At 41.6% G+C, this 26,040-nt stretch overlaps 1 protein-coding gene across 1 annotated transcript in view; it reads left to right on the top strand.

The window, feature by feature from the left end:
* The window catches only part of NIBAN1 (niban apoptosis regulator 1), a 126,710-nt gene extending 103,005 nt beyond the window's left edge, over window positions 1–23,705 (top strand). The window contains exons 7-14 of the mRNA XM_090048549.1: window positions 3,150–3,254; window positions 3,345–3,507; window positions 4,592–4,779; window positions 5,423–5,584; window positions 7,406–7,516; window positions 8,759–8,866; window positions 12,420–12,531; window positions 14,156–23,705. Coding sequence (XP_089904675.1) covers window positions 3,150–3,254; window positions 3,345–3,507; window positions 4,592–4,779; window positions 5,423–5,584; window positions 7,406–7,516; window positions 8,759–8,866; window positions 12,420–12,531; window positions 14,156–20,523 — 7,317 coding nt within the window. The 3' untranslated portion in view covers window positions 20,524–23,705. The remainder of the gene's footprint in view (window positions 1–3,149; window positions 3,255–3,344; window positions 3,508–4,591; window positions 4,780–5,422; window positions 5,585–7,405; window positions 7,517–8,758; window positions 8,867–12,419; window positions 12,532–14,155) is intronic.
* Window positions 23,706–26,040: the final 2,335 nt, after the last annotated feature.

Genomic DNA, 26,040 nt, shown 5'->3' with positions numbered 1-26,040 from the left:
GTACGTTTACCTGACTTGGCCTTTGGACCAGGACTTGTGTCCCTAATCCAGCCTGCAGAGCCAGATGAGTTTGGTACCTCTGATTAATTATATTTAGGAAAACCATGCTAGTTATAGCTATGCATAAAATTTTTTTTCTGCTGTCACAGTGCTAGCCATAATATTGAATAATTTAGATGACATTGTACCTACACGCTTTGAAATCTTACTGGTTTGCTTCTAATGGTGCAGCCTATGAATTTACACTTGTATGTTTTACAGAATGCAGAGGTCTTCCTCAGCCCCTCTTAATCCTGGCCTGCTTGATAACACACGGCAAATAATGTTCCTCTGACTCAAGAGCCTGACACTCTTTAATAATTTTAAAAATAAATTTTACTTTCTGGTTCTTGGTCATTTGGTTTTGGAGTATAAAGCAGATGTAATACAATGCACCTTTTTATGACTGTTTGACACCAGTATGGAATCCTTTGAGCCATCCTATTCTCCTGAGCATTGAATATTTAAGACAAGGGCTTTGATTACATGAAGCTGTTAAGAAATGTGCATTGCAGGATGGAGCATGTGGAAATAAGCAAGACTTGTAGCAGGTTGGCTACAGAAGTTCAGTTCACATCCAATCATTATTATATAGCATTACATTCAATTAAATCCTTTTTTTTTCCACTTTACATCTGGCACCAGTGCAGCATGTGTATTGGACTCCCTGGTAACTGCTGAACGGGAGAGGCAGAAAATGTGTTCGCATCATCACAATAAATTATATTCTTTTAGGGGGGATCTTAGGGTAGGAGGCTTGTTTTCAAGTGCAGCAATTGGATTAAACCATACCATTTCATGACTTTAATATGAGTTGAACTATCTTAAACTCAGTGGAACAGCTGGACAATTTAGAAGAAAATGTCAAGAAACACTAACACTGAGGAAGAATGAAAATTTATGAGCGTTCTTACTGAGATTATGGGTGTAATCCTTTTGGCTGTTGACACAGCCTTTAATGACATCCCCTCCACTATTTAAAAGTTGTGAGAAACATCAGAGAGTGCAAGTCACTGACAACATGTTCAGTGCAGACACACTGTGAGCATCAACTCAGCCAACACCCAGATTTGCTGGAGGAATGGTTAGCTCACCCTTTAATAAGGTTTGGTCTTTGGTGTTGTATCCCTTCTGCCATATTTTGTCAGCAGAAAGGGAAGGGTTCAAATAATTAGGAGTTCCTCTTAAAATTAACAAGTACCACCTGCCCAGGAGCCTGGGAAAAAAATTAACTACCTTTTCAGGGCTCCCTTAAGTAATATTTCAGTTGCAGGTTTGGTTAAACCTTGCTGTAACTGGCGGGTGGGGCACCCATCCTTCTTTCAAGTTAAACATAAAAACCATAACTGCGTATTACCACATAAAGCAAAGACTTATACAAATGCGATGCAGAATTGGAACCGTCTGCACTGGGTTATTGAGTGGTTTTTTTTTTTTTACATACTTAGGCTCAACCAGACACAAATGATTGCCTTGTCAGACTGAGGGGCTAGGTTCCACCTGATTCGGGGGACATGTAATGAAAAAATAGGAATGCAAGTGAGCCTACAGGTTCAAAATGAGAGAACTGGACACTGAGCAGAGAATCCTGAACCATGCTAACAGTTCCTCAAGGGGCAGAGATGTAACGAGAAATTTTTGTGCCCCACTCAGAAGGAACCTCTTCTGTTCGTGTGCGCTCTAAATTGGTGCCCAAGGCTCCTGTCCTGTTTGTGCATCCTTAGCTACAATGAGGTGCACGACCCTTGCTGGAAGAGGCTTGAAACTATGAAAAGGACCATGACTGTTTTATTTCTTTTGTTCACATACAAGGCTTTGGTGCAATTTTTTTTGTTCGCATGAATGCCAAATATACCTGCCTCCATCATCAATTTCTCCTTCTAAGTGGAGCAGTCTTGAAGACCCTAAATTCTTCTCTTTTTCCCACACACTTCTACCCAAGTACACCCTTTTTAAAGTTTATTATTCATGGTTAATGAATGAATAGTTTTCAGATCCCAGGAATTCACTCAGTTAGATCCATCTCTAATCTCTAGAAGAAAGAAGTGCTGCCTAGTTTCTATGAAAAAATGCCTTGCCACTGCCTCTGGCTGCCATGCCATTGCTGCACAGCTTTCTCTGTATCATCCTCTCTTAGGCTGTTGCTTGTAGCTGTGATTTCAAATCAGGATCCTTGAGCTCCACAAGCCTGTCCACCTCTGTTAGTGCTACTGTAGTGTTGTTGGGTAAGGCACTTTGTTGCTGCCTCTGGACTATCTCTTCTTGTACTGTGGCATCCTGATCATTAAGGATGAGGCAAATTGAGGGGCAGGCGTTATCTAAGGAAGCAGTTGTACTTTCCTATAGTTGTATACGTCTTTTTAGTCTAATATATTGGGTAAGTTTATTCTAAGATTGTATTGTTTCATATAATTTTTGTGCAACTATCCAGAGGTATAGAAAAGAAATTTTGCAATAAATATTAAAAAAATGTTAAAATCTTTATTATTTTTATACTAGTGTAGTTGTTTTTTACTGGTGAAACTAATTGTTAGAAAAATTTAATCTTTTTGCCATCCTTTGCTATTTTGTTAATTCTTTTTATCTCAAAACTCATCTTGGCACTATCTTTTTTTTTCAGGGTTGGCCTGTGAATCTTTGAAAAAAATCAGTATTGATCAACAGAAGTATTTATGGGAAAATCACCAGTTTAGACATGTATATATTTTGAGTTAAGCCTTTAGCCAGTATAAATGAGAGTAGCTCTACTGATTTCAGTTTATCCCAGCATAAGAACCAGTTCTTATTCCATAAAACCAGATATACAGTTTTAGGGAAGAAAGCTATTTCTTGTAGTAGTAATTGAATGTATCTGCTGACTATCTAATCATATTTCATGACAGTGGTTCTCAAACAGTGGTCAATAGCAAGATTGTTCAAATAAGGTGTTCCAATTTTAATGTGATGCATGCATCTTTACAATTTTAAAATAACATATTTTCGCTACCTAGAATAGCTAAATGATTATGTTATTTTCAGTGTTATTCACTTTTTCTTAATGTTTCTTTGCTCTGTAATATTCAGCAAAATGAAACCCATTTAAAATGTCATTTTAATTTTTTACTTTGCAGATCCTAAGCAACCTTGTCATGGAGGAGCTCCTGCCTAACCTGCAGACCATGATCCTGCCTAAAATGAAAGGAAGGAGGAACTACAGGAAGAGGACTTGGTTTGGCGTATGTGTGATCCCTTGCTCAGCAGTTCTTACACAACAGTTGTCCCATTGGTCCTAATGCCATGCTTTATTTATATCTTACTGATTTTAGATTGTAGAAGAAACATACAATTTGGTCCAAGAGCAGGTTTCAGAAGGATTAAGTACCCTGAAAGGAGAATGTGAAGATCTTACAAAGTCTCTTGAAGGAACAGTTCGTTCAGATGTGGATCAGATTTTAAACTCAACGAACTTCTTAGCTGGTAAAATCAAAGGTTAGTGGAGGACAAAAGCTCCTGCTTCTAAGCCAGCTGGATTGAAGCAGTTCTTTAGAATCATCTATTACATGTTATCAAGTGCCCACTGGTTTAAGAAGTCTCATGCTTTCAGGTGTTTGATGTGTGGCTCCAACAACCTTTTATGTGAATTGAAATACTTTAGTCCTGATTTGCAGATGTCAGCCCCTCAGAAGTTGGAATCCCAGAAGAAGCATCCAAAATCAGTGGTTACTTCTGAAAATATTGATCAGAGTAGCTAACTCTCCTTTCAGTTTCACCAGCACAGCATTGTCTGAGGAAACGTAGGCAACTGGTAGGGAGGGCACGGGGGGCTCATGTGCTTCCACTGACATGGCTCTCCCCACTGCCCCACTGGTGGTGTTTGCAGGTGCTCGGCAGCTGCATCCCTGCTGCCGATGCTGATGTCGGCTTCTGCGGGTGCCCCCCAGACTCAGGAGGCACCAGTCGCCCATGTGAGGAGGGTTACATGAATACACCCAAAAGGAGAATTTGGCTTATTGGTTAGACATGTTCCACATTGGAATTTTCAGTTAAGGCATAAGTGGCCTAATGGATGATTGTTGTGAAAAAAGCAGTTGCAGTTTTGTATGGAATATGTCAAATAGCAAGAATTAGATGAGGATTGTGTAGTTATTGTGAAAAAACTCAGAATGTTTTTGTTCAGGTCACTAAATATTCTTATGTAAGGGTGTGTAAGTTATCTTCACTGCAGGATAAAGCTTCAAATGTAGTTAACATGTTATGCACTGTGCCAGAGGTCATAGTGATATTCACAGTATGTCCCAGTGTTTGTCACTACCGTATTTGTCAGATGCTCTTTCCCCTCATTGCAGACAACCTGCTACAACTTGGTTGGATTGGCTATGGGAAAAGATGTTTCCATTGTCCTTCAAACTCCACAAACTCTTCCCATCCTCACTAGAGTTATCTTTGAGGAGGACAAGAGTCTTGAATGACTCTGGGAAGAGTATTCTGGCTAAGTTAATTATTGTCTGTAGGGTTCTAAAATAAAGGGGTCTGAAGTCCTAACAGTTGTCTATTTTATTTTCTAAATCTTCAGCAACTGTTTCTGAGCCTGCCCAGAAGTGCTGCACGGAGAATATCCAACCATTTCTTGCTTCCATATTGGAGGAGCTAATGGGTCCAGTGAGTTCTGGATTCAGTGAAGTCCGTTGCCTCTTTGAAAAAGAGGTTAATGAGATTAGCCGGAACTTTCAGAAAACAAATGATACCACACAGCTAACGGAGGTAAGAGGAGAATGCATGGTCATACATGCAGTAAAGAGTTAAATTCATGGATTCATAGATGCTAGGGTCAGAAGGGACCTTGATAGATCATCGAGTCTGACCCCCTGCCTGGGCAGGAAAGAGTGCTGAGGTCAGATGACCCCAGCCAGATGCCTATCCAGCCTTCTCTTAATGACCCCCAAGGTAGGGGAGAGCACCACCTCCCTTGGAGGCCCAATCCAAATTTTGGCCACCCTTACTGTGAAGAAGTTTTTCCTGATATCTAGACTAAATCTGCTCTTTGTCAGTTTGTGACCATTGTTACTTGTTACCCCAAGAGGTGCCCTGGTGAGCAAAGCATTTCCGATCCTTTGCTGCATCCCCCTAATGAATTTGTAGGTGGCCACAAGATCGCCTCTCAGCCTTCTCTAATTGGAACTTAACTGATAATAGCTTTGTTGATTTTACAGGAGTATAAGAAACAATTCCTTGTTTTTGTCAGTGAAATAGTCACATGGCAGTTCAATAGTCCTCAACACTAGAAGTACAAATAAGTTAATCAGCATGTCCCCACAAGCAGTTGTATGATCTTTATATTTCTTTGTTAAGAATTTGCCTCCAGTTGCTTTTTTTGAAAACCCATTTTTTCCTTTTGGGGATGTAGAGTTTGGAGCAGCTGAGAAAACTGCCACTCGACTCTGTGAAAATGGAACCTTGCTATCTTAAAGTCAATCTCCTCCAGGAGCTACTCCAGGACCTCAAGAGTCGCTTTAAGTTCTACTATATAGACTTTGTAATTCAGAAGACACAGAACTTCATGCAAGAGGTACAGTAAGAGTCAATTTTTGTACTTTGACAAAATGGATTAGGGGCATGTGTAGATGAAACAGGGTCCTAAATCGAAGTGGTGGATTTAAAAAAACACCACTTCAATTTAGGGCTGATTAAACCCCCGTGTTGTGCACACACCCTGCTGACTTACCTGCCTCTCTGGTGGGAAAGGGAGGGAGAGCTACTGGCAGGTGGAGCAGTACCTGGACTGCAGGGTGGGTTGGTGCTTCCCTCCGCAGCAGCGGTGCCCCCCCAGGCAGGACCCACCCACAGGCACCCAGCTCAGGCAGTCCCGGGGAGCATCGCAGCCATGGAGGGAAGCACCGGGCCCCCGCGCAGCTCAGGCAGGCAGGCTTTTTGGGGGTGGAGATCAGTCTCACTGCTTTTCTTGGGCAGAGCTGTTTTCCCTGGCTGCTGCCAAGCTCCCTCCATGGCTGTAGGGGCAGCAAACTAAAACTCCTTGAATGAATGCCCCAAGTCATTTAAGGTGCATTACACCGCCAAATTTCCTATAGCAGCTGGAATTAATGTGCAATACACTGCCAGGGTGTGCAAACACTGACACCATTAAAGCAGTGCAAAAGCATTTAGCCCACTTTAAAGTGTCATGCATACACACCTCTCGTTTCATCTATACATGGCCTAGGATTCCAACAGAGTATTAAAGACAGGGCACATGTTACCCTTTCTGCTCAAGCTGGCCTAGTTGGCAGTCAAGCATTGAGCCCTATATAGATACTATTTCTCTTAGTATCTCTTCTCTGCCACCATTAGATACAGGATACTGGGCTAAATAGACCTGTATTCAGACCCATTATCTCATTTCTTATTTTCTTAACTTATGTGGAGTCAGGAGATAGGAAGCCAGAGGAAATCTTGCTCTGGGGCTCAGCGATGTGTGTGTGCTGTTCTAGAAGAGAAGGTGCCTTGGACTCTTTTCAGAAACAGTAGTTGCAGAGTTTTGCATCACTGGAAAAGGACAGAGAGCAGTGGAGGCATCAAGAGGAATTAGAAAGCAAATGGAAACCTCATTAAACACAGATAATTTCCAGCTGCAAAAGAGTTGCTATAAAGTGTTTCATTAACTTAAGGCTGGTTTTTAGTATATCACTAGATAATATGAAAATTTCACAAAACAGGAAGCTTCTAGATTATTAGTATTCCTTGAGAGGACATTGTACTTTTCAGCTATCTAATTTTGGGGGATTAATTGCTAATTATATTATGAGGGAAACTGTCAAAATAGTTTATTTTTTTTTTAAAGGCCTCATCTTCTTTGGACAGCTAACACCTGATCCACAAGACCCTGGAGTCAAAAGCAGTCTTCCATTGACTACTCCTGAGCTTTGGCTCGGGCTCCTGAAACACAGAATTTTAAATCTAGTTTACTGTTTGTTGTCTACACCTTGTTTGGCTTGTAAAATAAGGCCAGCTCTAGGGTAGATGCTTTTGCCATTATAGTAATGATGGCTAGAGGTGTGATTTTATTTATTTATTGTAATGCTTCTATGAGAGTGAAAATCCCTAGTGTAAACTAATTACACTGGCATAAAAATGTCCATATATCTTGATTTGCTCAGGGAACCACTATAAGCCATTCTAGCGGAGATGTTCATGTGCTAATGTAAGTTGCAGCTACACTTGGGTAGTTTGACAGTATAGCTGTATTTGTGTAACTCAATGTTTCTTGACATTTGTAGGTTTACTTGTGGGTCAGCCACTTTCATGTACAGCACCCCCCCTCAGCAGAACCAGGTTCACAATACATATGGAAACATGAATCCTTAGCATTTACCATCTTTGTCTTTATTTCTAGCTTATGGAAAATGCTGTTTATACTTTTGGACAGCTGTTTTCTCCAAACCTGCAAGGAGACATAGCAAAAATTGCAACAGCCATTGAAAAAGTGAAACTGAGAGTACTAAAGGTAACACTTCTCTGGGTCAATTGTATACCAAAACGCTAAGGGATCAGGCTTGATTATCTTTTTGTAGTAAATAAAGGGTGCATTTTGTCCTATTTAATACTGAGAAGGAATTGTTTTGTGCCATGTAACAGAAAATGTGAATTTAATAGCATTTGATAAAAATTAAATGACTATGCAAGTAGCAACATTATGGAGAATCATGTGTTCCATCTATGATGGGGATGACTGGAAGCAATAGTAGTAGTATTCTTCCTTAGCCGTGCTTTAGAGATAGTAGTTAATCCCTACAACACCAGGTGGAAAACTCATCTCTGTGTAGACTGCAGGAAAAGGTTTGTGCAATATATCAAGTGCCACATAAACCCTCAAAACAGTGATTAAATAGGATTAATGTGGTGCATGTGCTAGCCATCTGTGTAGGATTGAATTTCAGTCCGTGTGAGCAAGGATATTAATCCTGTAAAATCATTTGTACTTGGAACCCAAAAGAAATTTTGTGCAGAAGGCTGGCAGGATTGGTGTCCTATATATTACGTCCATTTTACAAGTGAGGGCAGAGACCACAGATTTGCCTAGAGGATATTAATGCTAGAGACTAGATTAGAAGACAGGATTTCCTAACTCCAATTTCTGCACTCAAGTCTCTGGACCATGCTTTTTTTTCTAGTCACATGCTGTTACAAGTAGTTGAGGAAAAACCATATGGATAAAATGTTGGCCAAACCTAGATATTTTTTGCATTTCAAAATAGTTTGGCTAATTCTTTTAAATATGTATGACATTATTTGCATGAACAGTGCCCTCTTAGGGTCAGATCCTCAGCTGGTTAACTTGTTGTAACTACAGTAAGTAGCAAAGCTATAAAAATGTATTTATGTATGCATATATTTATGTATTTATATATTTATAGCAAAGCTATGAAAATGTATTTATGCATTTTATATTTCTGTATTTATTTATACAATTTGTATGCTGCCCTTCCCAACAACAGCTTAGGGTAGCATACAGCAAAAGTGAATAAACAAAGCAAAATAACAAAATAAGCAGACATCCACTAAACAACATCTCCACACTGCATGTGGTGCTTGTTCTTTGCTGGTGTGCCACATGCAGTGCCTACTTCAGACAGTCTGGGACTCATGCTCTATATGGTGCCCATCGCTAGTGACAAGGCAGCAGGACAGATGACTCATATGAATAATTGTTCCAAATATGTTTTTCCCATTTATCTGGTTTTGACAGCAATATGACTATGACAGCAGCACTGTCCGGAAGAAGATATTTCAGGAAGCATTGGTAGAGATAACATTACCCACAATGCAGAAGACACTGGCTTCACTATGCAAACCAGTAAGTTACTTCACTGCCCTTTGTTTAAAAAAGAATTATGAAAGCGATTATGGAATTTATATACTGATGGCTAAATCTTAGACATCTAATACTGATTAGCCATAGGTAGTTGTGTAGAGCAGCTATACGTAGGGCCAAATGACCAAGGGTGGTCAATTCGGTTCATGAGGAGTAGGGAAAGGACAAGAGATGTGGCTGTGATCAGGGTGCGGGGCATAGGGAACTGTAGTAAGTCCATGGCCACGGGGCAGCCAGGTGGCCCCTGTCCAGCTCAGGCTTGGCTGCAGCCCTTCCCTTGAATCTTGCCCACCATGCCTAGCTCTTAACGAAGGTTATAAAAGGGAGGCTGCCTATGGACTCTGCATGAGCCAGAGTGTGTGTCATTCCCCAGTGAGCCTCTCCTGGGTCCCCTCAGTCAGTCTTGCACCCCGTGCTAGCAGGCCCTCTCAGCCTAGCTGTACTTCTGCTGGGCACCTGTTGCCTTAAGGGTTCCTCGCGTGGCTCTGTACTTCCCCTATACCATGCCTCAAGCCTCACAGGTGTTCTCTGTCTGTGATGTTGCTTAGTTATGAACTCAGCCCTTCTCCAGGATCCCAGACCCTGCTGGTCCAACATGCTTCCCCTTCTCTGGGCTTCCAGACCGCCTGGACCAACTTGCAGCCCTTCATTGGGCTCAGGGACCTTCTGATCCAGCTTAGCTTTTCCCTGGGCACCAGGATGCTCTGTGGGCTCAAAATAAGACAAAGGCCACTTGCTTGTAAAACAGTCTTTCTCTGCCTGGGGGACTTGCCTGGGGTCTCTTTTGGTCAGGTCAGTCTTTCATTAGCCCCCACAAGCAGTCTCACAGGCTGAGAGCTCCCTTAAAGGATCAGGTACACCCCAGTGCCCTGCTACAGAAACTCATGCAAATATGCTCTCTTTTCACATCTTTTTGTTAACCTTATGTCCAGGCCTGTCACATCTCTTCCATACAGCTGGAGTACTGGGAATTATTCCAGCTCTCAGGCCTCTGTAAACTCCTTCTAGTTCTAAAAAGTATGGAGAGATGGGAAAGGACTTAAGTCCCTGTTTTTTGGGTTTTTGGGAGGGGCAGGGATTGTATTTGTATTTGTGTCAGATTATTTGCGTATTGATAGAGATTGCTGTTTATGAAGTTTAATGGTGAGACAATCACTGGGGGAATCCCTGCCCCGATCAGTCTTCTTGCAGGCTGAGGGCAAATCTGGGTCTGGTTGCGCTGTTCTTTTCTCTCTGCCTGACAGCCCTGCACCCGCAGATCTGTCTTCAGGTTTCACAGCGCTATGGATATTCTGTTCAGCTGAAAGTCTGTCCATCACTGAGGAACTTTCCCCTGCACTAGGATATTGGCAAATTGCTCTGCATATTCAGTGTCTGCCCTGGTAATTTTCTTCAACTCAGAGTGCCAGATAGGACAAAGGAAGCGTGACAAACTAGGCAGACATACATGTGTAACTGCCAAAAACTTGTCTTCACATGACTCTTGTAACTATCTCATTCTAATTGATTGCTTAACTTGAGATGCTTTAACTAATTTGTAAAAATTACTGTGGACACTCCATGTTTGTTACAGACTACAAATGTTTGCTCGTAAGCCTGGAGCAAATATATGCAGACTACCGTCGCTAGGTAACACAACTTATAAAAGTTCAGTATAGACATATCCAGCATTGCTGTCCCAAGAGTAAGGCTCTCTTCCTTACTTTGCCCCCAGATAAAAACTAGAGACCTTCTTGGTTTTGTTTGCACGTGTTCTTAATTTTGGACTACAGAAGTAATGAGTCCCAACATTTTTCCCAGAATTAGGAGTGTGGAAAGACCACTAATCTTAGTGGTTTCTTGCTATGCTGTGTCTGGCGTACTGTGACCTGATGAAGAATGTCTTGCATTTAAGTGTTCATCCAACTTTAGCCTAACTACAGAGTTGGTCCAATAAACGGTATCGCCCTAAGAAATCCTTGCAGCTGATCTTGTAGTAATTTCAACTCAGAATTGTTCTGTATACAGTTAAAATAAATGAGAAAGAAGAGGCTTAGAGGTGTTTAGCATACTGAAATATATTGGTGGCATTGATCGCTATGTATTTGTCACAATGCAAGATCTAGGACTACTCAGTTTTGGTGACTGCATATGGGAAAGACAACATGTGAAATATATAGCAGATATGAGAAATTTAAATAGCTAGGAGACTGATTTGCATGATTTTTATGATTATATGTCCATTGGCTTGCAAGCATGAATCATGTAAATATTCAAATTTATGCTTTTTTCTATATTAAATATTTTTACACATTATATACATATTTTAAAGGGATGCCTTTCTATTTCTTTTCATATACCCAAACTTAATGGTTTTCCTACTGTTTGTAAACTATTGACAGTACATCCAGGACTACATATTTATTAATAGGTATTAATCAATGTTTCATCACATTCATTATACTGGAGAACAAAGTCTTCGTTTTTATCTATTGATCTGGGCAGTGCATAAACTTCTACCAAAACTCAAGTTCTTCTTGCTGGACATTGTAGTGTAAATCAGGTCTCCATGTAAATTAGCAACCAATTCTAGAACTGTTTGATTGCTTGATGAAACCTTTACAGGTACTTTTCAGCTAATAAGCCAACAGAGATGTCTGTTTTGAGATCATGTTCTGATGATGCTGGTATCTTACACCTAGGCAGAAGTCACCATAATCACTTCACATACTGCCATCTAGTGGTAATACTCATCTGCTAGACAGGCTGTATACGAAGCACTGAGTTAGAAGCATTATATATACTCCAATAACAAATCTCTGCCTCTCCCACTATTTTTTTAACAGTGTGCGTACCTTGGAGGACAGTTTTTGGCACAGTTATTTGCTCACCTGCTGCTTATTTAGAATCTAAGAATTATTATTTAGTGTCCTAAAACAATGTATTCTAATGCTTACAAAAATCTAGAATTCTTAGTTTCAAAATGATACCTTTTATTAGACCAACTCGGAAATCACAAGGAAATTGTCCCTTTCTGCAAGCTTTCAGGATCAAAGTCAGGCTCTGGGAAAAGTATAGATGGTACAAGATTGTAAAAAGTCCCCATAGGTAGGAAATAAACTTCATTTTTGCACAGAGGGAGCTGAAGATGGAAGGCTGTCCCCCTCTGGGTTCACGAGTGTCCCAATTTTCTTGCGATTGCTTGTCGCAAAGGGACAATTTTCTTGCGATTTCCCAGTTGGTCTAATAAAAGGTATCATTTTGGAACCAAGAGTTCTAGTTTTTTGTATGTCTTCTTGTCTCAGACCAACATGACTACCAAGTACACTCCTTCTAATGCTTATGAACTCTAAATTCTTTCAATACAATACGGTAAGTGTGATTTAAATACATGATTCTGAGCATATGCAACTAATTTAACCCTAGAGAACTAGTAGCATTGATATATCTCTTAAATGGGAGCTAGTAGGGTTCTGTTCCATATTGGGGTGATGGATTCTTAGGGGCTTCAGAGCGCTACATTTTTGGACTTCTTTTCCTTTGTTTCTTTTCACAGGAGCTGCAGAAATATGAACAGTTTATCTTTGCAGATTACACCAGTGTGATACAAGTAGAGAATGTCTATGAAGAAATTTTATATCACGCCTTGCTTGATGAAACCTTAAAAGGTACGAATAGGTCTGAGGTGATAGCAATAATGCTCAGTGTGGGTCTGAAGCCAGTGGGAGCTCTGAGGCTATAAACAGATTTCAAAGATTTCATAGACATTAGGGTTGGAAGGGACCTTGTGATGTTGCCAAATGAAGTAGATTAGCTGTGGCAGGATGCATCTTGCCTGACCCTGCAGAATAATGGGAGACATTCTCTGCTTACAGAGATGCACCTTGGAGATTCCCCATGGCATGTTTCTGCAAGCTTGGGTTTCTTGCTTGGAGAGACATGCCCTGGGCAATCTTTAAGTGGGGAAAGTCACTTAAAGATGCATCTCGCAGTTTCCCCCCAGGACTTGTCTGTAAGCATGGAGCTCCAGCTTACAGAGATGTGCCTTGTAGATTCCCTTGGGCACCTCTCTAAGCATGGAACTCCAGCTTTCTCCACTTGTAGAAGCATGCCCTGGGGAATCTCCAAGGCATGTTAATCTGGGAAAGCTGGGTTTCCATGCTTACAGAGGTATACTGAGGAGACTGCCCAGATCATGTTTCTGTAAGGGGAAAGCTGGGCAGTCACTCCCAGGGCCTGATCTTACAGGAAGATTTGGGGATATGCAGGACTAGGCCTCTCAAGCTATGGAAGCACCTGCCTGAGGCTGACAACTCTGGGCCCTAAAGCAAACAGGTGTCTGCCACAATAAAGTGACAGAAAGTATTACCATCTTTGTACGCACACATTTTGAGCATCTGTGGCACGACAAGGTGTATGGATGTCTGTTGGCTTGGCCTGTATGCTGCAGTAGAAATTTTTGTAGTGGCACAAGGACAGCTTGTTTCCTCCCTGGGCTATCTTCTCAGATCTAGGTCCCAATCTTCCTAAAGATTGGAAGCATTAAGATTCTGGGGCCTTAGTTCAGCTCATGACAGAGATAGGGCAAGCAGCTGTTTGAACAGATATTAACTTCATAAAATCTTGATATCAACAGCCATTTTTGGCTAAAATGTTTCTTTACTCAGGATTTTGAACCTTCAGTGTACTTTGGCTCCAGATGACCAGATAGCCCAGCAATTCAATATTTGCAGAGAATTAGTAATGTCTCATTGGCTGTTGGACTAAATTTCTCAGAATTAAATATTCTGTCAAAAATATGATCGCCACCATAGCAGTACTCTGTATGCGCCTGTGTCTTTGTGCACGTCAAAGATAGAAACAAATGTTGATAATATATATCTATGATAAAAAAGATGTTCTGTATTCCACAACCAATTTTAGATGGTCCCCTGGTTGTACTGCTGGCCCCAAATGTAGGTTTTGTAATTTATATATTGTGTACAAACTCTCAATGAATCAAATTGTCCTTATAATATCTTTAATTTCAATTAAAATAATTTTGGATTTTAATGTCCCCCTATTGCTATGTGAAACCAAACACTAGTATTCCATTAATGCAAGAAAAATGGCAAGTATAACTTCCTAATCAAGTTTTCTTGTTCAAGATTAATAAAATGTGCAGCAAAAGTTAAAATGAGGCTTTTATGAATAATTTATAACGTTTGAAGGGTTGGAGAGTAAATTCTTTATTTAGAGTGTTCTTAAAATGTCAGGTTTTTCAAATCATTTTAATCTTTTTGTCCTAATCAGTGATAAAAGAAGCTGCCAGCTTGAAGAAACACAACCTTTTTGAGGACAGTCTCAACATGCCTTGTGAAAGTGTGTCTAGTTTAACTGACTTGAAGACCCCTTCAGGATCAACACAAACCACCCCAGCTAAGAAACCATCCACCACCCTTACGGAAATATCAGATACTGAAACTCAAAATGAAGAGGTGCTTGTTTTGGCAGAAAATATTTCCCAGAAAGAATGTTATGATGCTGGAAAGGCAAATAATGAAGGAACAACTGTCGACATGCCTAACATTCCTGAAAACATTAGTGAAAAAATGATCTTTACAGACACAACTGATAAAAAGGAGTCCCAATCTTCTACTCCTAGGGAAGAAGAGGCTGTAGAGGAAAAAATAATTTCCCAAAATGAAAATACAGTGGAGGCAGAGTTTGGGGGAAAAACTGAAAAAGAAAGTCAGGTACAAGAAGAGGCTATGGAGGAGAAGGTAACTTCCAAGAACGAAAATGAAGTGGAGGCAGAGTTTGGAGGGAACACAGAAAAAGACAGTGGGGTACCAGAGGAGGCTGTGGAAATGAAGGTAAGTCCCCAGAATGAGGATGGAATGGAGGCAGAGTTTGGTGGAATAACCGGGGAAAAAAGTCCACTACAAAAGGAGGTTATGGAGGATAAGATCACTTTACTTAACAAAAATGCAGTGATGGCAGATCCTGCCAATAGCACTGCAATAGAAAGTCAGGCTCAAGAGGGAGCTGCGGAGAAAAAAGACAGCGTGCAGAGTGAAGAGGCAGAGCTGGCAGGGCATCTTGAGAGAGCAAGCCAGGCACAGCAGGAGGCTGTGGAAGAGGTGAGTTCCCAGGTTGAACTTGTAATGGAGGCAGAGATTCATGGGAATGTTGAAAAAGATGATCAGACGCAGGAGGAGGGTATTGTTGAGAAGGTAAGTTCCGGAAGTCAAGATGCAGGGCAGTCAGGGTTTGGTGGCCAAACAGAAGAATTGGAGGAGAATGTAATTTCTCAGAGTGAGGATGCAGGGAAGGCAGAGATTGCAGCTAACGCTGAAAAAGAAATTCAAGTACAGGAGGAGGAAGTGGAAGAGAAGGTAAGTTCTGAAAAAGAGACTTCAGAGTTTGCTACAGGTGCGGAGGAAGTTGATCAGGTAAAGCAGGAGGTAGTGGAGGAACAAGTAAGTTCACAGCATGAAGATGCAGTGGAGGCCATGTCTACAGGGCAGCCTGAGAGAGAAAACCAGGTACAGAGCGAGGCTGTAGAGGAGAAGGTAAGTTCTGAGAATGGGGGTGCAGTGGCAGCAGAGATTGCAGATAACATAGGGAAAGAATGTCTAGTACAACAGGAGGAGGTGGAAGAGAAAGGAAATTCACTGAGTGAGGATGTAGAAGAGTCGGTGTCTACAGGGCAGCCTGAGAAAGAAAGTCAGGCTCAAGAAGGGACAGTGGAGGAGATTTTTATATCCCAGAGCGATGATGTGGTGGAGGCAGAGGTGACTGATGTCACTGAGAAAGCAAGCCAGGTACAGGAAGAGGCAGTGGAGGAGAGGGTAAGTTCTGGGAAGGAGGGTGTGGTGGAGGAAAAGATTGCCAGAGACCCAGGGCAAGGAAGTCAGGTAGAAGAGGAACCTGTGGTAGAGAAGGTAATTTCACACAGTGAGTGTGCACTGGAGGCTGTGTTTCCAGGCCAGCCTGAAAGAGCAGGTTGGGTCCAAGAGGAGGCTGGAGAGAAGAAGCTAAGTTCTGAAAATGGTGTAGAGGTTGCAGATAACAGTGGCAATGAAAGTCAAGAAGAGGAGGAGGGTGTGGAGAAGGAGGTAAGGCTGCAGAGTGAGTGTGCAGGGGAAGTCGGGTTTTCAGGGAAGTCACCTTATAAAGAAGGTGAGGTAAAAAAAGAGGCAATGGCAAAGATGGCAAGTTCTGGGAATGAGGGTGAAACAGAAATAGAGTTCACCAGGGACACTGAGAAACAGTTTCAGGTTCAAGAGAAGATACCAGAGGAGAAGGTAAGCTCACAGAGTGTGGATGCACTGGAGTCTGTATCTGCAGAGCAGTCTAATAAAGAAGGCCAGGAACACAGGGAGGCAGTGGAGGAGAAAATAAGTTCTGAGCATGAAGAGGAAGTGGAAGTGGAGATTGGAGATAACACCAAGACAATAAGTCAGGTGCAAAAGGCAGTTGCAGAGAAAGTTCCTGCCCAGACACAGGATGCAAGAGAGGCAGAGTTTTCAGGGCATCCTGGTGAAGGAAGTCGAGAGCAAAAGGAGGTTGTGGATGAAAAAGTATACTCTCATAGTGAAGATGCAGGGAAGTTGGAAATTACAGGAAACACTGAAAAAGAAGGTCAAATACAAGATGAGGGCATGGACCAGAAAGTAAGTTCCCAAGGTAAAGGTCCAGTCGAGTCAGAGATTAGTGAAGAAATAGGCAAAGAAAGCCAAGTACAAAAGGAGGTTATGGAGGAGACAGTAACTGTGTATAGTGAGAATGCAGAGGGGGCAGACACAGCTGGGAGTACTGATAAAGGAAGTGAGATCCCCAAGCAAGTTGCAGAACAGGAGGTAAGTTCACAGACTGAGGCTGCAGCAGAAGCAGTGTCTCCAGAGAAGCTTGAGAGAGATAGTCAGGGTCAAGAGGGAGCAGTGGTAAGGAATTTAATATCCCCAAGTGAGGAAGCAGTGGAACCAAAGACTGAAGATGTCACTAAGAAAACAAGCCAAATACAGGAGGAGGTGGAGGAGAAAATAGATTTTGAGAACGAGGTTGCAATGGAGACAGTGTTTGCAGGGCAGCCTGATATAAAAAGTCAGGTTCAAGAGGAACCAGTGGAGGAGAAGGTAAGTTCTGAGAAGGAGGGAGTGGTAGAGGCAAAATTTGCCAGTAACACAGAGAGAGAAGGCCAGGTACTGCAGAAGGAAGTGGAGGAAAATGTAAGTTCACTGAGGGAGGATGCACTGGAGATGGTGCCTGCAGTCCAGCCTGAGAACAGAAGTCTGGCACAGCAGGAGGCAATGAAGGAAAAGGTAAGTTTTCAGAGTGAGGGTGCAGTGGTGGCAGAGATTGCAACTGTCACTGAGAAAGAAAGCCAAGTGCAGCAGAAGGAGATGGAGGAGCAGGTAAGTTCACTGAGCAAGGATGCAGTGGAGGCAGTGTCTACAGGGCACCATGATCCTGAAAGTGAGATTCCAGAGGAGGCAGTAGAGGAGAGATTAACTTTCCACCAGAGTGAAAATGCAGTGGAACCAGAGACTGAACCCATTACTGAGAAGGAAAGTAAAATACAGGTGGAGGCTGTGGAAGAGAAAGTAAGTTCTCAGTGTGAGGATACAGTTGAGGCTATGTCTGCAGGGCAAACTGATATAAAATGCCAGGTTCAAGAGGAGACAGCGAAGGAGAAGGTAAGTTCTGAGAAGGAAGGTGCAGTGGAGGCAGACTTTACTAGTGACACGGAGGAAGATGGTCAGGTACAGCAGAAGGCAACAGAGGAAAAAGTAAGCTTGCTGAGTGAAGATGCGGTAAAGGTAGTGTCTGCAGTGCACCCTGATAAAGGTCATGTAGAGCAAGAGGCAGTAGAGATGGTAAGTTTGCAGAGTGCAAGTCCAGTGGAAGCAGAGTTGGTGGATGTCACTGAGAGAGAAAATTCAGTACAGCAGGAGGAGGTGGAGGAAAAGGTAAGTTCAGTCAGTGAGGATGCAGTTCAGGCAGTGACTACAGGGCAGCCTGACAAAGAAAGCCAGGTTCAAGAGGGAGCAGCAGAAGGGAATGTAATATCCCAGAGTAAAGAGGCAGTGGAAGCAGAGTTTGAAGATGTCACTAAGAAAGTAAGCCAGGTACAGGAGGGGACAGTGGAGGAGCACATAGGCTCTGAGACAGGGGGTGTAGTGGAGGCAGAGATTGCCAGAGACACAGGGCAAGGAAGTCCGATAAAGCAGGAGGCTGTAAGATCACAATGTGAGGATGCAGTTGAGGCGGTGTTTGCAGGGCAGCCTGACAGAGAGAGTCAGGTACAAGAAGTAGTGGAGGAGAAGGTAACTTCTGTGAATGAGGGTGCAGTGGAGGCTGAGGTTGCAGATAACATTGACATGGAGAGTCAGGTTCAAGAGGAGGCAGATGTGGAAGAGACAAGTTCTCAGAGTGGGAATGCAGCAGAGTCTATGTTTGCAGGGCAGCCTGATAAACAATGTTATGTACACCAGGAGACAGGGGCAGAGCAGGTAAATTCCGAAAGGGAGGATGCAGTGGAGCCCGAGTTAGGTGAGAGGACAGAAAAAGTGAATAACATACCAGAGGGGGCAGTAGAAGGGAAGGGAAGTTTGCAGAGTGAGGTTGCAGTAGAGGCAGGTATTGCAGATAACACTGAGTGTGATAGGGAGGTACAGGAGAAGGATATGGGGGAAGAGGTAGCTTCCCAGACTGAAGATGTAATGGAAACAGAGTTTGGTAAGAACACAAAACAAGAAAGTCAGGCTCAAGAGTGTGAGGCAAGTTTAAAACATGATGTTGCAGTGGTAGATAAATTCGACAAGAGCACTGAAAAGGAGAGTCAGGTTCAAAAAGAGGCTGTGGAAGAGAGGAGAAGATCCTGGAGTCAGGGTGTAGTGGAAGCAGATATTGCAGTCAACACTGCAAAAGAAAGTCAGGTAGAAGAGGCAGCTCTGGAGGAGGAGGTAAGTACCCAGAGTGAAGTTAGAGTGGCTGAAGAATTGGACAGGAGCCCTGGAAAAGAAAGTCTGGTTCAAGAGGAGTCTGTAGAGGAAAGAGTATGTTCACAGAGTGAGGGTGTGCAGGAGACAGAGTTGGAAATATACCTTGAGAACAAAAGTCAGGTACAGAAGTGGGCTATGGAGGAGGTTATATCTCAGAGTGAGGATGCAGATGAGACAGGGACTGCAGATAACGTGGAAGAAGGAAGTCAGGGGCAGGAGGAGAGTGTGGGAGAAATGCTGAGTTCTCAGAATGAAGATGCAGTTGAGGCAGAGTCTGGAGGCTGCACATTAGGAGTCTGTCAGATTCAAGAGAAGGCTAGGGAGGAGGAGCTAATTTTCCCAAATGAAGATGCTGTGGAGGAGGAGTTGGGTAGGAGCGATGTCAAAGGAAATAAGGTACAAGAAGTGACTGTGGAGGGAAAGATGATAAGTTCTGAGAGTAAAAATGCAGTGGAGACGGAGTTTGGCAAAGAAAAAGAAAACCAGGTGCAAGTTGAGGCTGTGGCAGAGAAGGTATGTTCGCAGAGCAAGGGTGTAGGTGAGATGGAGTTTACATGGCATCTTGAGATAGAAGTTCAGAAACAAAAGGGGGCTTTGGAAGGACAGATCAGTTTTCAGAGTGAAAATGAATTGAAGGAAGAGATTGGTGAAAAAACAGAAAAAGAAAGTCAGGAAACGGAGGAAGCCCTGGAGGAGAAGGTAAGTTCCAAGAAGGAAGGTATAGTGAAAGTAGAGGTTAGGGCAAACACTGAGACAGATTGTAAAGTACAAGAAGAGACTGTGGAAGAGAAGGTAAGTTTGCAACGTGAACATACAATAGAGGCAGAGGTTGGGGGAAACACTGGACAAGAGGAAGAGAGATCCCTTACAACCCCTGATAATGCAAATGGTATAAGCGACTTGCTGATGGTGATAGCTGACCCAGCAGCCGTTGCTCCATATGAGAACAAAAAAGAAGTGGTAAATGAATGTAATATTTTAAAGTTGCAGGGGCATGGTGAAGAGTGTGATGAGAACAGCAAAAATAAAGAAGAAGGTCAAGCAGATAAGTTAGTAAGTAAAGAAGTTGAACATACTGAGCTCAAGATGGATCAGCCATTTTCATCCAGTTTGGGGACAGATGATGTGAATGTAGTGATCCTCTCAGAGGAGGGTCAACATGGGACTCAAGCAGAATGTTCAGAGACTTCCAAAGAACTGGGTAGACCTCAAGAGGCAAATGCAGAAGTGGAAACCAACCAAAGTGTCTGGTATACAGACAAGGAAAGTTGTGAAGGTCTTGATAACAAATTGGAACTACAGGAACTACCTGAAAATGTAGTCAGGGACAGAAGAGCTGACCTGGAGGAAGAAGGAGTACATCACACTCAGGCTGGGCCAGTGGAAGCTGGGGCTGAGAGCTTTGCTGATAATTCTGCTGAAAGTCCCGATGCAACAAGAATGGAAATAACCATTTTGAGAATGGAAAACTTAAGAATAGAAGTGACTGATGTGCTAGAAAAAGAGGAGGTGAACACTGCTACTCCAGTGGGTAATAAATCTGTTGCTGACGGGGATGAGTGTAAGCTAGTAGACATGCCTTCAAGTGCTGAAATCACAACCTCGATGGGAAGTGAAATTCTTGCAGAGGAGAGCAGGGAGGGTAGTTGTACAGAGCAATGCTCTGAATAGCAGGAAGTGTCTTTGGTTTTCAGAAATATGCAGCCCAACCCTTCAGCATTTACTCATGCCTGTAGTACACTTGAAGTGAAAATGCTCATGTGGTAAGGGCTGCAAGAATGCGTTGCCAACTCTTGCAGTTTTGTCAAGAGTCTCACAATATCTGGGGGGGAGAGGGGATCTAGTGATCCAGATGCTGGAATGGGGTTATTGCCTGAGAATCTCAGCTTTCATTTAACAAAAAAAAGTTCTTGGCTCATGGTTGTAGAGAAAAGCTTGAGAATGTGACCTCAATTCTTCAAATCAAAATAATTATTTATTATTTTATTTCTAAATTCCCCATTTTTAAGATAAACTCATGCTTTTTATGAGGGGGGGAATGACTTGTGATGCTTGTGATTGGCAATATTGCAACAGTTTGTAGGAGATCAGTAAATCAAAATGTGGATAAAAGAATTCATATAGGACTCAGGTGCAGTACAAAGACGATATTTAAATCTTTCAGATAAGTAATTAAATGAAAAATGAATAAATTTATTGGATGGTTCATCAGCCCAGTTGCATGTAAACTTTGAACTTTACATGCTGACCAAATTACTAAAATATTTTAAAGTTTAGACAGATATTATAGACAATGAAGTGTTCTGATTTTGTTTTTCTTTTTGCTGTATTTAAAACTGGGATAGCATTGGGAGCAGGTTTCTCAATCCCACTCTGCACTTCTGCGTTATATGGCCTTTCAGAGTGCTTTACTGCTAGTTCTTTTTTGTTATTAAGAGACTGATGAGAATGTTTACAGTAGCTCCAGCTATGATGATTGTGCAGCACCTACTAACTGTCCTTTCTATCATATAGTATATTTACCTATAATATTGCAATACAGAAGATTAATAATGCTGTACTGCAGTCCTACCACACACCTACCCATTGACTTCAACATCAGTTACTCAGTTCTGCAGGGCATGTTTATGCATGTAAAGCTGTATTGTGAAAACAGTAATGGCATGGGAACTTACAACAAAGTGTGAAATGTCCTTTATACCAGAATCCTACCATATGCTTTCCAGTACTTAAATGCAATTCAAGGCAAAAAACCAGAGGAATAACTAGTTGTGCTTGGGTTTTGGAAGACAAATGGGGTCACATTTTCAAAAGCAGCTGAAAGAATTGGCAGTGGCTTTTCATATCCAAGATTACCACCACCTATACCATGTTGTGATCCTGGCACATAGGCTGTCTTTTTGCACAGTTTGCACACACACTTGCAGGTGTTGAACCCAGAAAATCTTGGAAATGAAAAATAGTGGTTTTGTAAGTTGAGTATGCAAAACTACACCTGCAATTTTAGAGGCTATTTTAAGGCAACTTAAAAGTACAGCACGAGGCCTGAGGCTATTTATAAATAAGTACATTACTGTGGGAGTATGAGTTGGAGAACTGTGCTCATAAAGAAAGTAGCATTCTTCAAGAAATAACAACAAAATCCCAACAGGATAACCTTAGTCTTGCTGGAATTTAGCTGCAGTAAATTTGATTAATATCCACTGTCTAATGCTCTCCAAATCACTATAAAATACTAATAGGGGCAGTGACGCTAGTTGAAGAAATTATCATGGCATAACTTCAGAAATGCCATGTTGTTGGTGAACTTGACCAAGTTGAAAGTTGTTGTTGTAAAATAAATACAAGTACACAGTGTTTATTCCATAAATGCTAGAGTGTGTGAACATTGAAGTCAGGTACAAAGTTCCCTTTTGGAATTAGTTTTAAATAGGGTTTTTCTAACATTTGTTTGATGTTGAAATGTTCAAACTAGGGTCACATACAACCCTATTTCTACCGATTTGCTAACTCCCTTGTGATTTCTTATTAGTGTTGAACATTAAGGAGTGACTTCAATTATGTAATAACTATGCTTGATAATTAGTTGATGCATATCTGTTTGAACAAGTTAGTTAGGGTAGAACATAAATACTTCCATTATTGTAGACTATAGGAGACAGTAGTAGCAAGATGCTCCCCTACAAAAAAACTGCATTTTACTAATAAAACCATTTAGAAATACTATTCTTTGTATGTACCTTAGGTATCAAAGAGAATTTAGCATAAACCTCATCCAAAGTAATCTTTAACCATTCATATAACAGGCTTGATGTAATATTTCCCTGTACATATTTGGTAACACAGGTGTCTAATAAAAATGTCCAGCATGGTTGTTTTTCTTAAATAGAATGGGGAGGAACTAAGATACATTTTGTATGCTTTCTTTTACACTGTGTTTTTTAAATGAAGTTATTCACCACAGATTTGTTGGGGGGTTTTCTTGGTGTTCTCTATACATAATGTTGAGACTTGTAAATGGATAAACTGTGGCCTACCCTCATCAATGTCATCTTGGAACAATAAACATAATTATTCAGATTGGAGTGGCATGAGGCAGAATTAGTGAAGTCAAGTATCTGACCCCCTGCAATTCCCTCATTGCATGGTCACTTCGGGACTTTTAATCAACAGAAATCATTTGCTAATGAATCATAATTTTACAGTTTTCCTATGGTTCCAAGAACATTACATAGCTCAGATTTCCTCATCTATAAAATAGGAATAATAATACATAATCTTTTACATTACAGTGTTGGGTGGGAGAATTAATTAAGGGTTTGGAAGTGCTTGGATGGGGAAAAGAACCATATATGAAATCAATTTTGTTGTTGTTATATTTCACCTGGTTACCAGCTTGCATATATAAAACATGAAACACATAATTTGCTTGTAACTTTGTAAAGTACTTGTATGGAAATAAAATGTGGTCATCCCTTTATTGGTTGTCAGAGGTGAGTTTTTGAATGAATCTGGAGTCTGTTGTGATAGACATCAGATGCAGTTTACTTCAGACCTCATTCATTTTGTTCCAGATTTTTAATTAGAGGGGCCAGCGGAGAACAATTTCAACAACCTTGGTCATTGCTATCTGAAAACCTGAATTTTGATGCTCCTGGCTAATGCTATGTGAGGCAGCAACTAAAAGCAGTACCAAATTTGCTTGTATACCACACACAACTTCTCCCAAAAAATTAGCCTTCCAAAATTGGGGTCTTAAGTGAGGAAGCTGTTTTTGCTAGTGTAAAAGCATGGAAACGCTATAAAATGCAACTTATTTTCCTCCCTCCCTTCCCAGCCCATGCCATGGAAAGAGGGGCAGGGCTAAGTCTTCAGCAGGTACAGTTTTAACCTTTTCACTGCTGCTGTGGAATTGGCAGTAGCTTTTGGCTGAGAAGCCAAGAGTTGCCACTAATTGGGCATTGGGTGTGAGAAGGTTAAAACTGTAGATTTTTTTTATTAAACAGGAAAGGGGTGAGTGAGCGAGTTGAACATTAGGTTCTGTCCCTGCTTTGTGGAGCTGTAACTCTGGAAAAAAACTCTTCTTTCTTCATTCTGCCTTACCAAACACAAGGTGTGCATCTTACTCGGAAGCGTGGGGTATGTGAGAAAATATGGTATCTGTTATGTAACTGTTAAAAAAAAAAAGTTTCTTAAAGCTGTAAGACTTTGTATTCACTACCATCTGTCAACTCAAGCTGTCATCCATCTACTTGGACCCTGTGGGAACAAGGGAAGAGAAACAATTCTATTGTACTACTGTAGTTTCACTGTTTAAAATTACAGCAGAAAAGTGGGCACAGCAAAAAAGTGCTGAGAGGCTTTTTTTTTCTTCTGCAGACTATATAAAACCATTCAATTAGTTCTTTTTAAATTCACAGTTAAAGAAAATACTGCCCAATAGAAAAATGAAAAAAAATGTTTAGAAACAATGCAGACTAAGTCATATTTTCATCCTTTCGCCTATTTTAATAGTTTTAAAGAAACACAGAAAATTTGTGTTAAAGCTTTCTAGATAGTCATAAATAAGAGTAATATTTAACTGTGTCCGTAATAGTCAGATGTTACCAGAAAAGTGACTGGAAATTTGGACAGGGTAAAAAAAGCAGTGAAACTGTATGCGTTCCCAAAACCTCCAAACACAGAGATGAATTCAATATGGGATGTGCAGAAATGATGTAAATATAATCTACGGGTAACTCCTGCTTAATGCTGTTTTGCTGTAATGCTCATTTTAGGTTGATACCTGATTCTACTTAGTGTTCAGCAAGTTTTGTTATAATGGTCAGGGGCATCATACAGCTGGCAGCAGGTTTCACTTAACACTATTCTGCTTAATGCTGCTTTTCAGGTACCAATTAAGAGCATGAAGCAGGGGGTTGCCTGTAAAAGTTTTACAGCAGGGGTGGCCAACCTGTGGCATGAGTGCCACAAATACACAAGCAGCCTCTGTATGTGGCACATGGCAGATCAAAGAGGGGACAGGCAGCATAGCAGCCGACAGGGCAGGAAACAGAAGACAGAGCAGATTGGGCAGGGAACAGAGGGCAGGAACCAGAAAACAAAGCAGCAGATTGGGCAGGCGGCACAGAGTAGAGAGCAGAAAGTAGAGCAGCAGATCAGGCAGAGAAAGGGGAGCAGAGTGGTACTGGGGGATGGTGCAGGGCTGATTTGTGACGCACCTACCAAAAAAGTTAGCCCCCTATTGTCTTTGAGGACATTTCCTTTTCACATTTATGCACAGTCCTTTCTTGGGCACTGTATAGCCTTAATTTAGGAATGTGACTTCTGCACTATTTTAATATGCACCGTCCAAATATATTCACTAGTTTCCCCTCCTTGCTATCTCTCCTGGTTAGTAAACTCAGATCGGTAGAAATGTAATGAAGAAATTTCTTTGAGTCCTCATTAACTTTGTTAAAGTGCCATATTTGCTTTATAGCTGTCAAATCAAGCATGGTGTTCCATGTCCATGGAACATCTTGGCATCCAAGACTAACTCCTCTCCTAGCATAGCAGCAGTGATAGAGGGGAGAAGTTTTCTAGTGACTATATAAATAGTGCGTTCCAAATAACTTTCTGAGCCATGACCAGCCATGCTACTTTCCAGACTTTCCCTGACTCATGGTTGCATTGTCTCACTAGGCGCATACCTGGCCAGAAAGTCAATAGCTGTTAAACCAATGACTCAACTTTTTTAGGCTCAATTCACCTCTCGACAGACTCAAGGCACCCGCTCAGAAAATGTCAGCTCTGAGTTTTTATTTGCATTTTGACCATGGAAAAATAATGGAGCAATTCTTTTTGTGCAACAGACTGAAAAAGACCACACAACAGGTCAGGTTTGTGTTTAACACTAGGGCTTCCTTTTTGAAAGCTTTGGATTTATCTTGTGCATCACGTCTGCACGCTTAAAACTTAATGTTCTGTTACCATCGCGTGACAGCCGGTGGCACCTTGGAAAGTATCTCACAGTATCGCAGGGGGCCATGGCACCCTGGCTGAGAATCATTGTTTCAGATACTGCTTGCTGGGGCAGGTTTTCTAAACGGCAATGTCTTTTTCCTCTTCCCCAGGAGAGCTGTCTAACTTTAATAAACACCCCTGCTGGAAAGAATCAAGACTGCCCCTGGGAAGAGGAAAGGGACC

The sequence above is a fragment of the Crocodylus siamensis genome, chromosome 5 (assembly GCF_052110815.1).
Source record: "Crocodylus siamensis isolate JL-2025a chromosome 5, ASM5211081v1, whole genome shotgun sequence".
In the NCBI taxonomy this organism is placed as follows: domain Eukaryota; kingdom Metazoa; phylum Chordata; order Crocodylia; family Crocodylidae; genus Crocodylus; species Crocodylus siamensis.
This window is presented reverse-complemented; position numbering and strand designations above follow the sequence as displayed.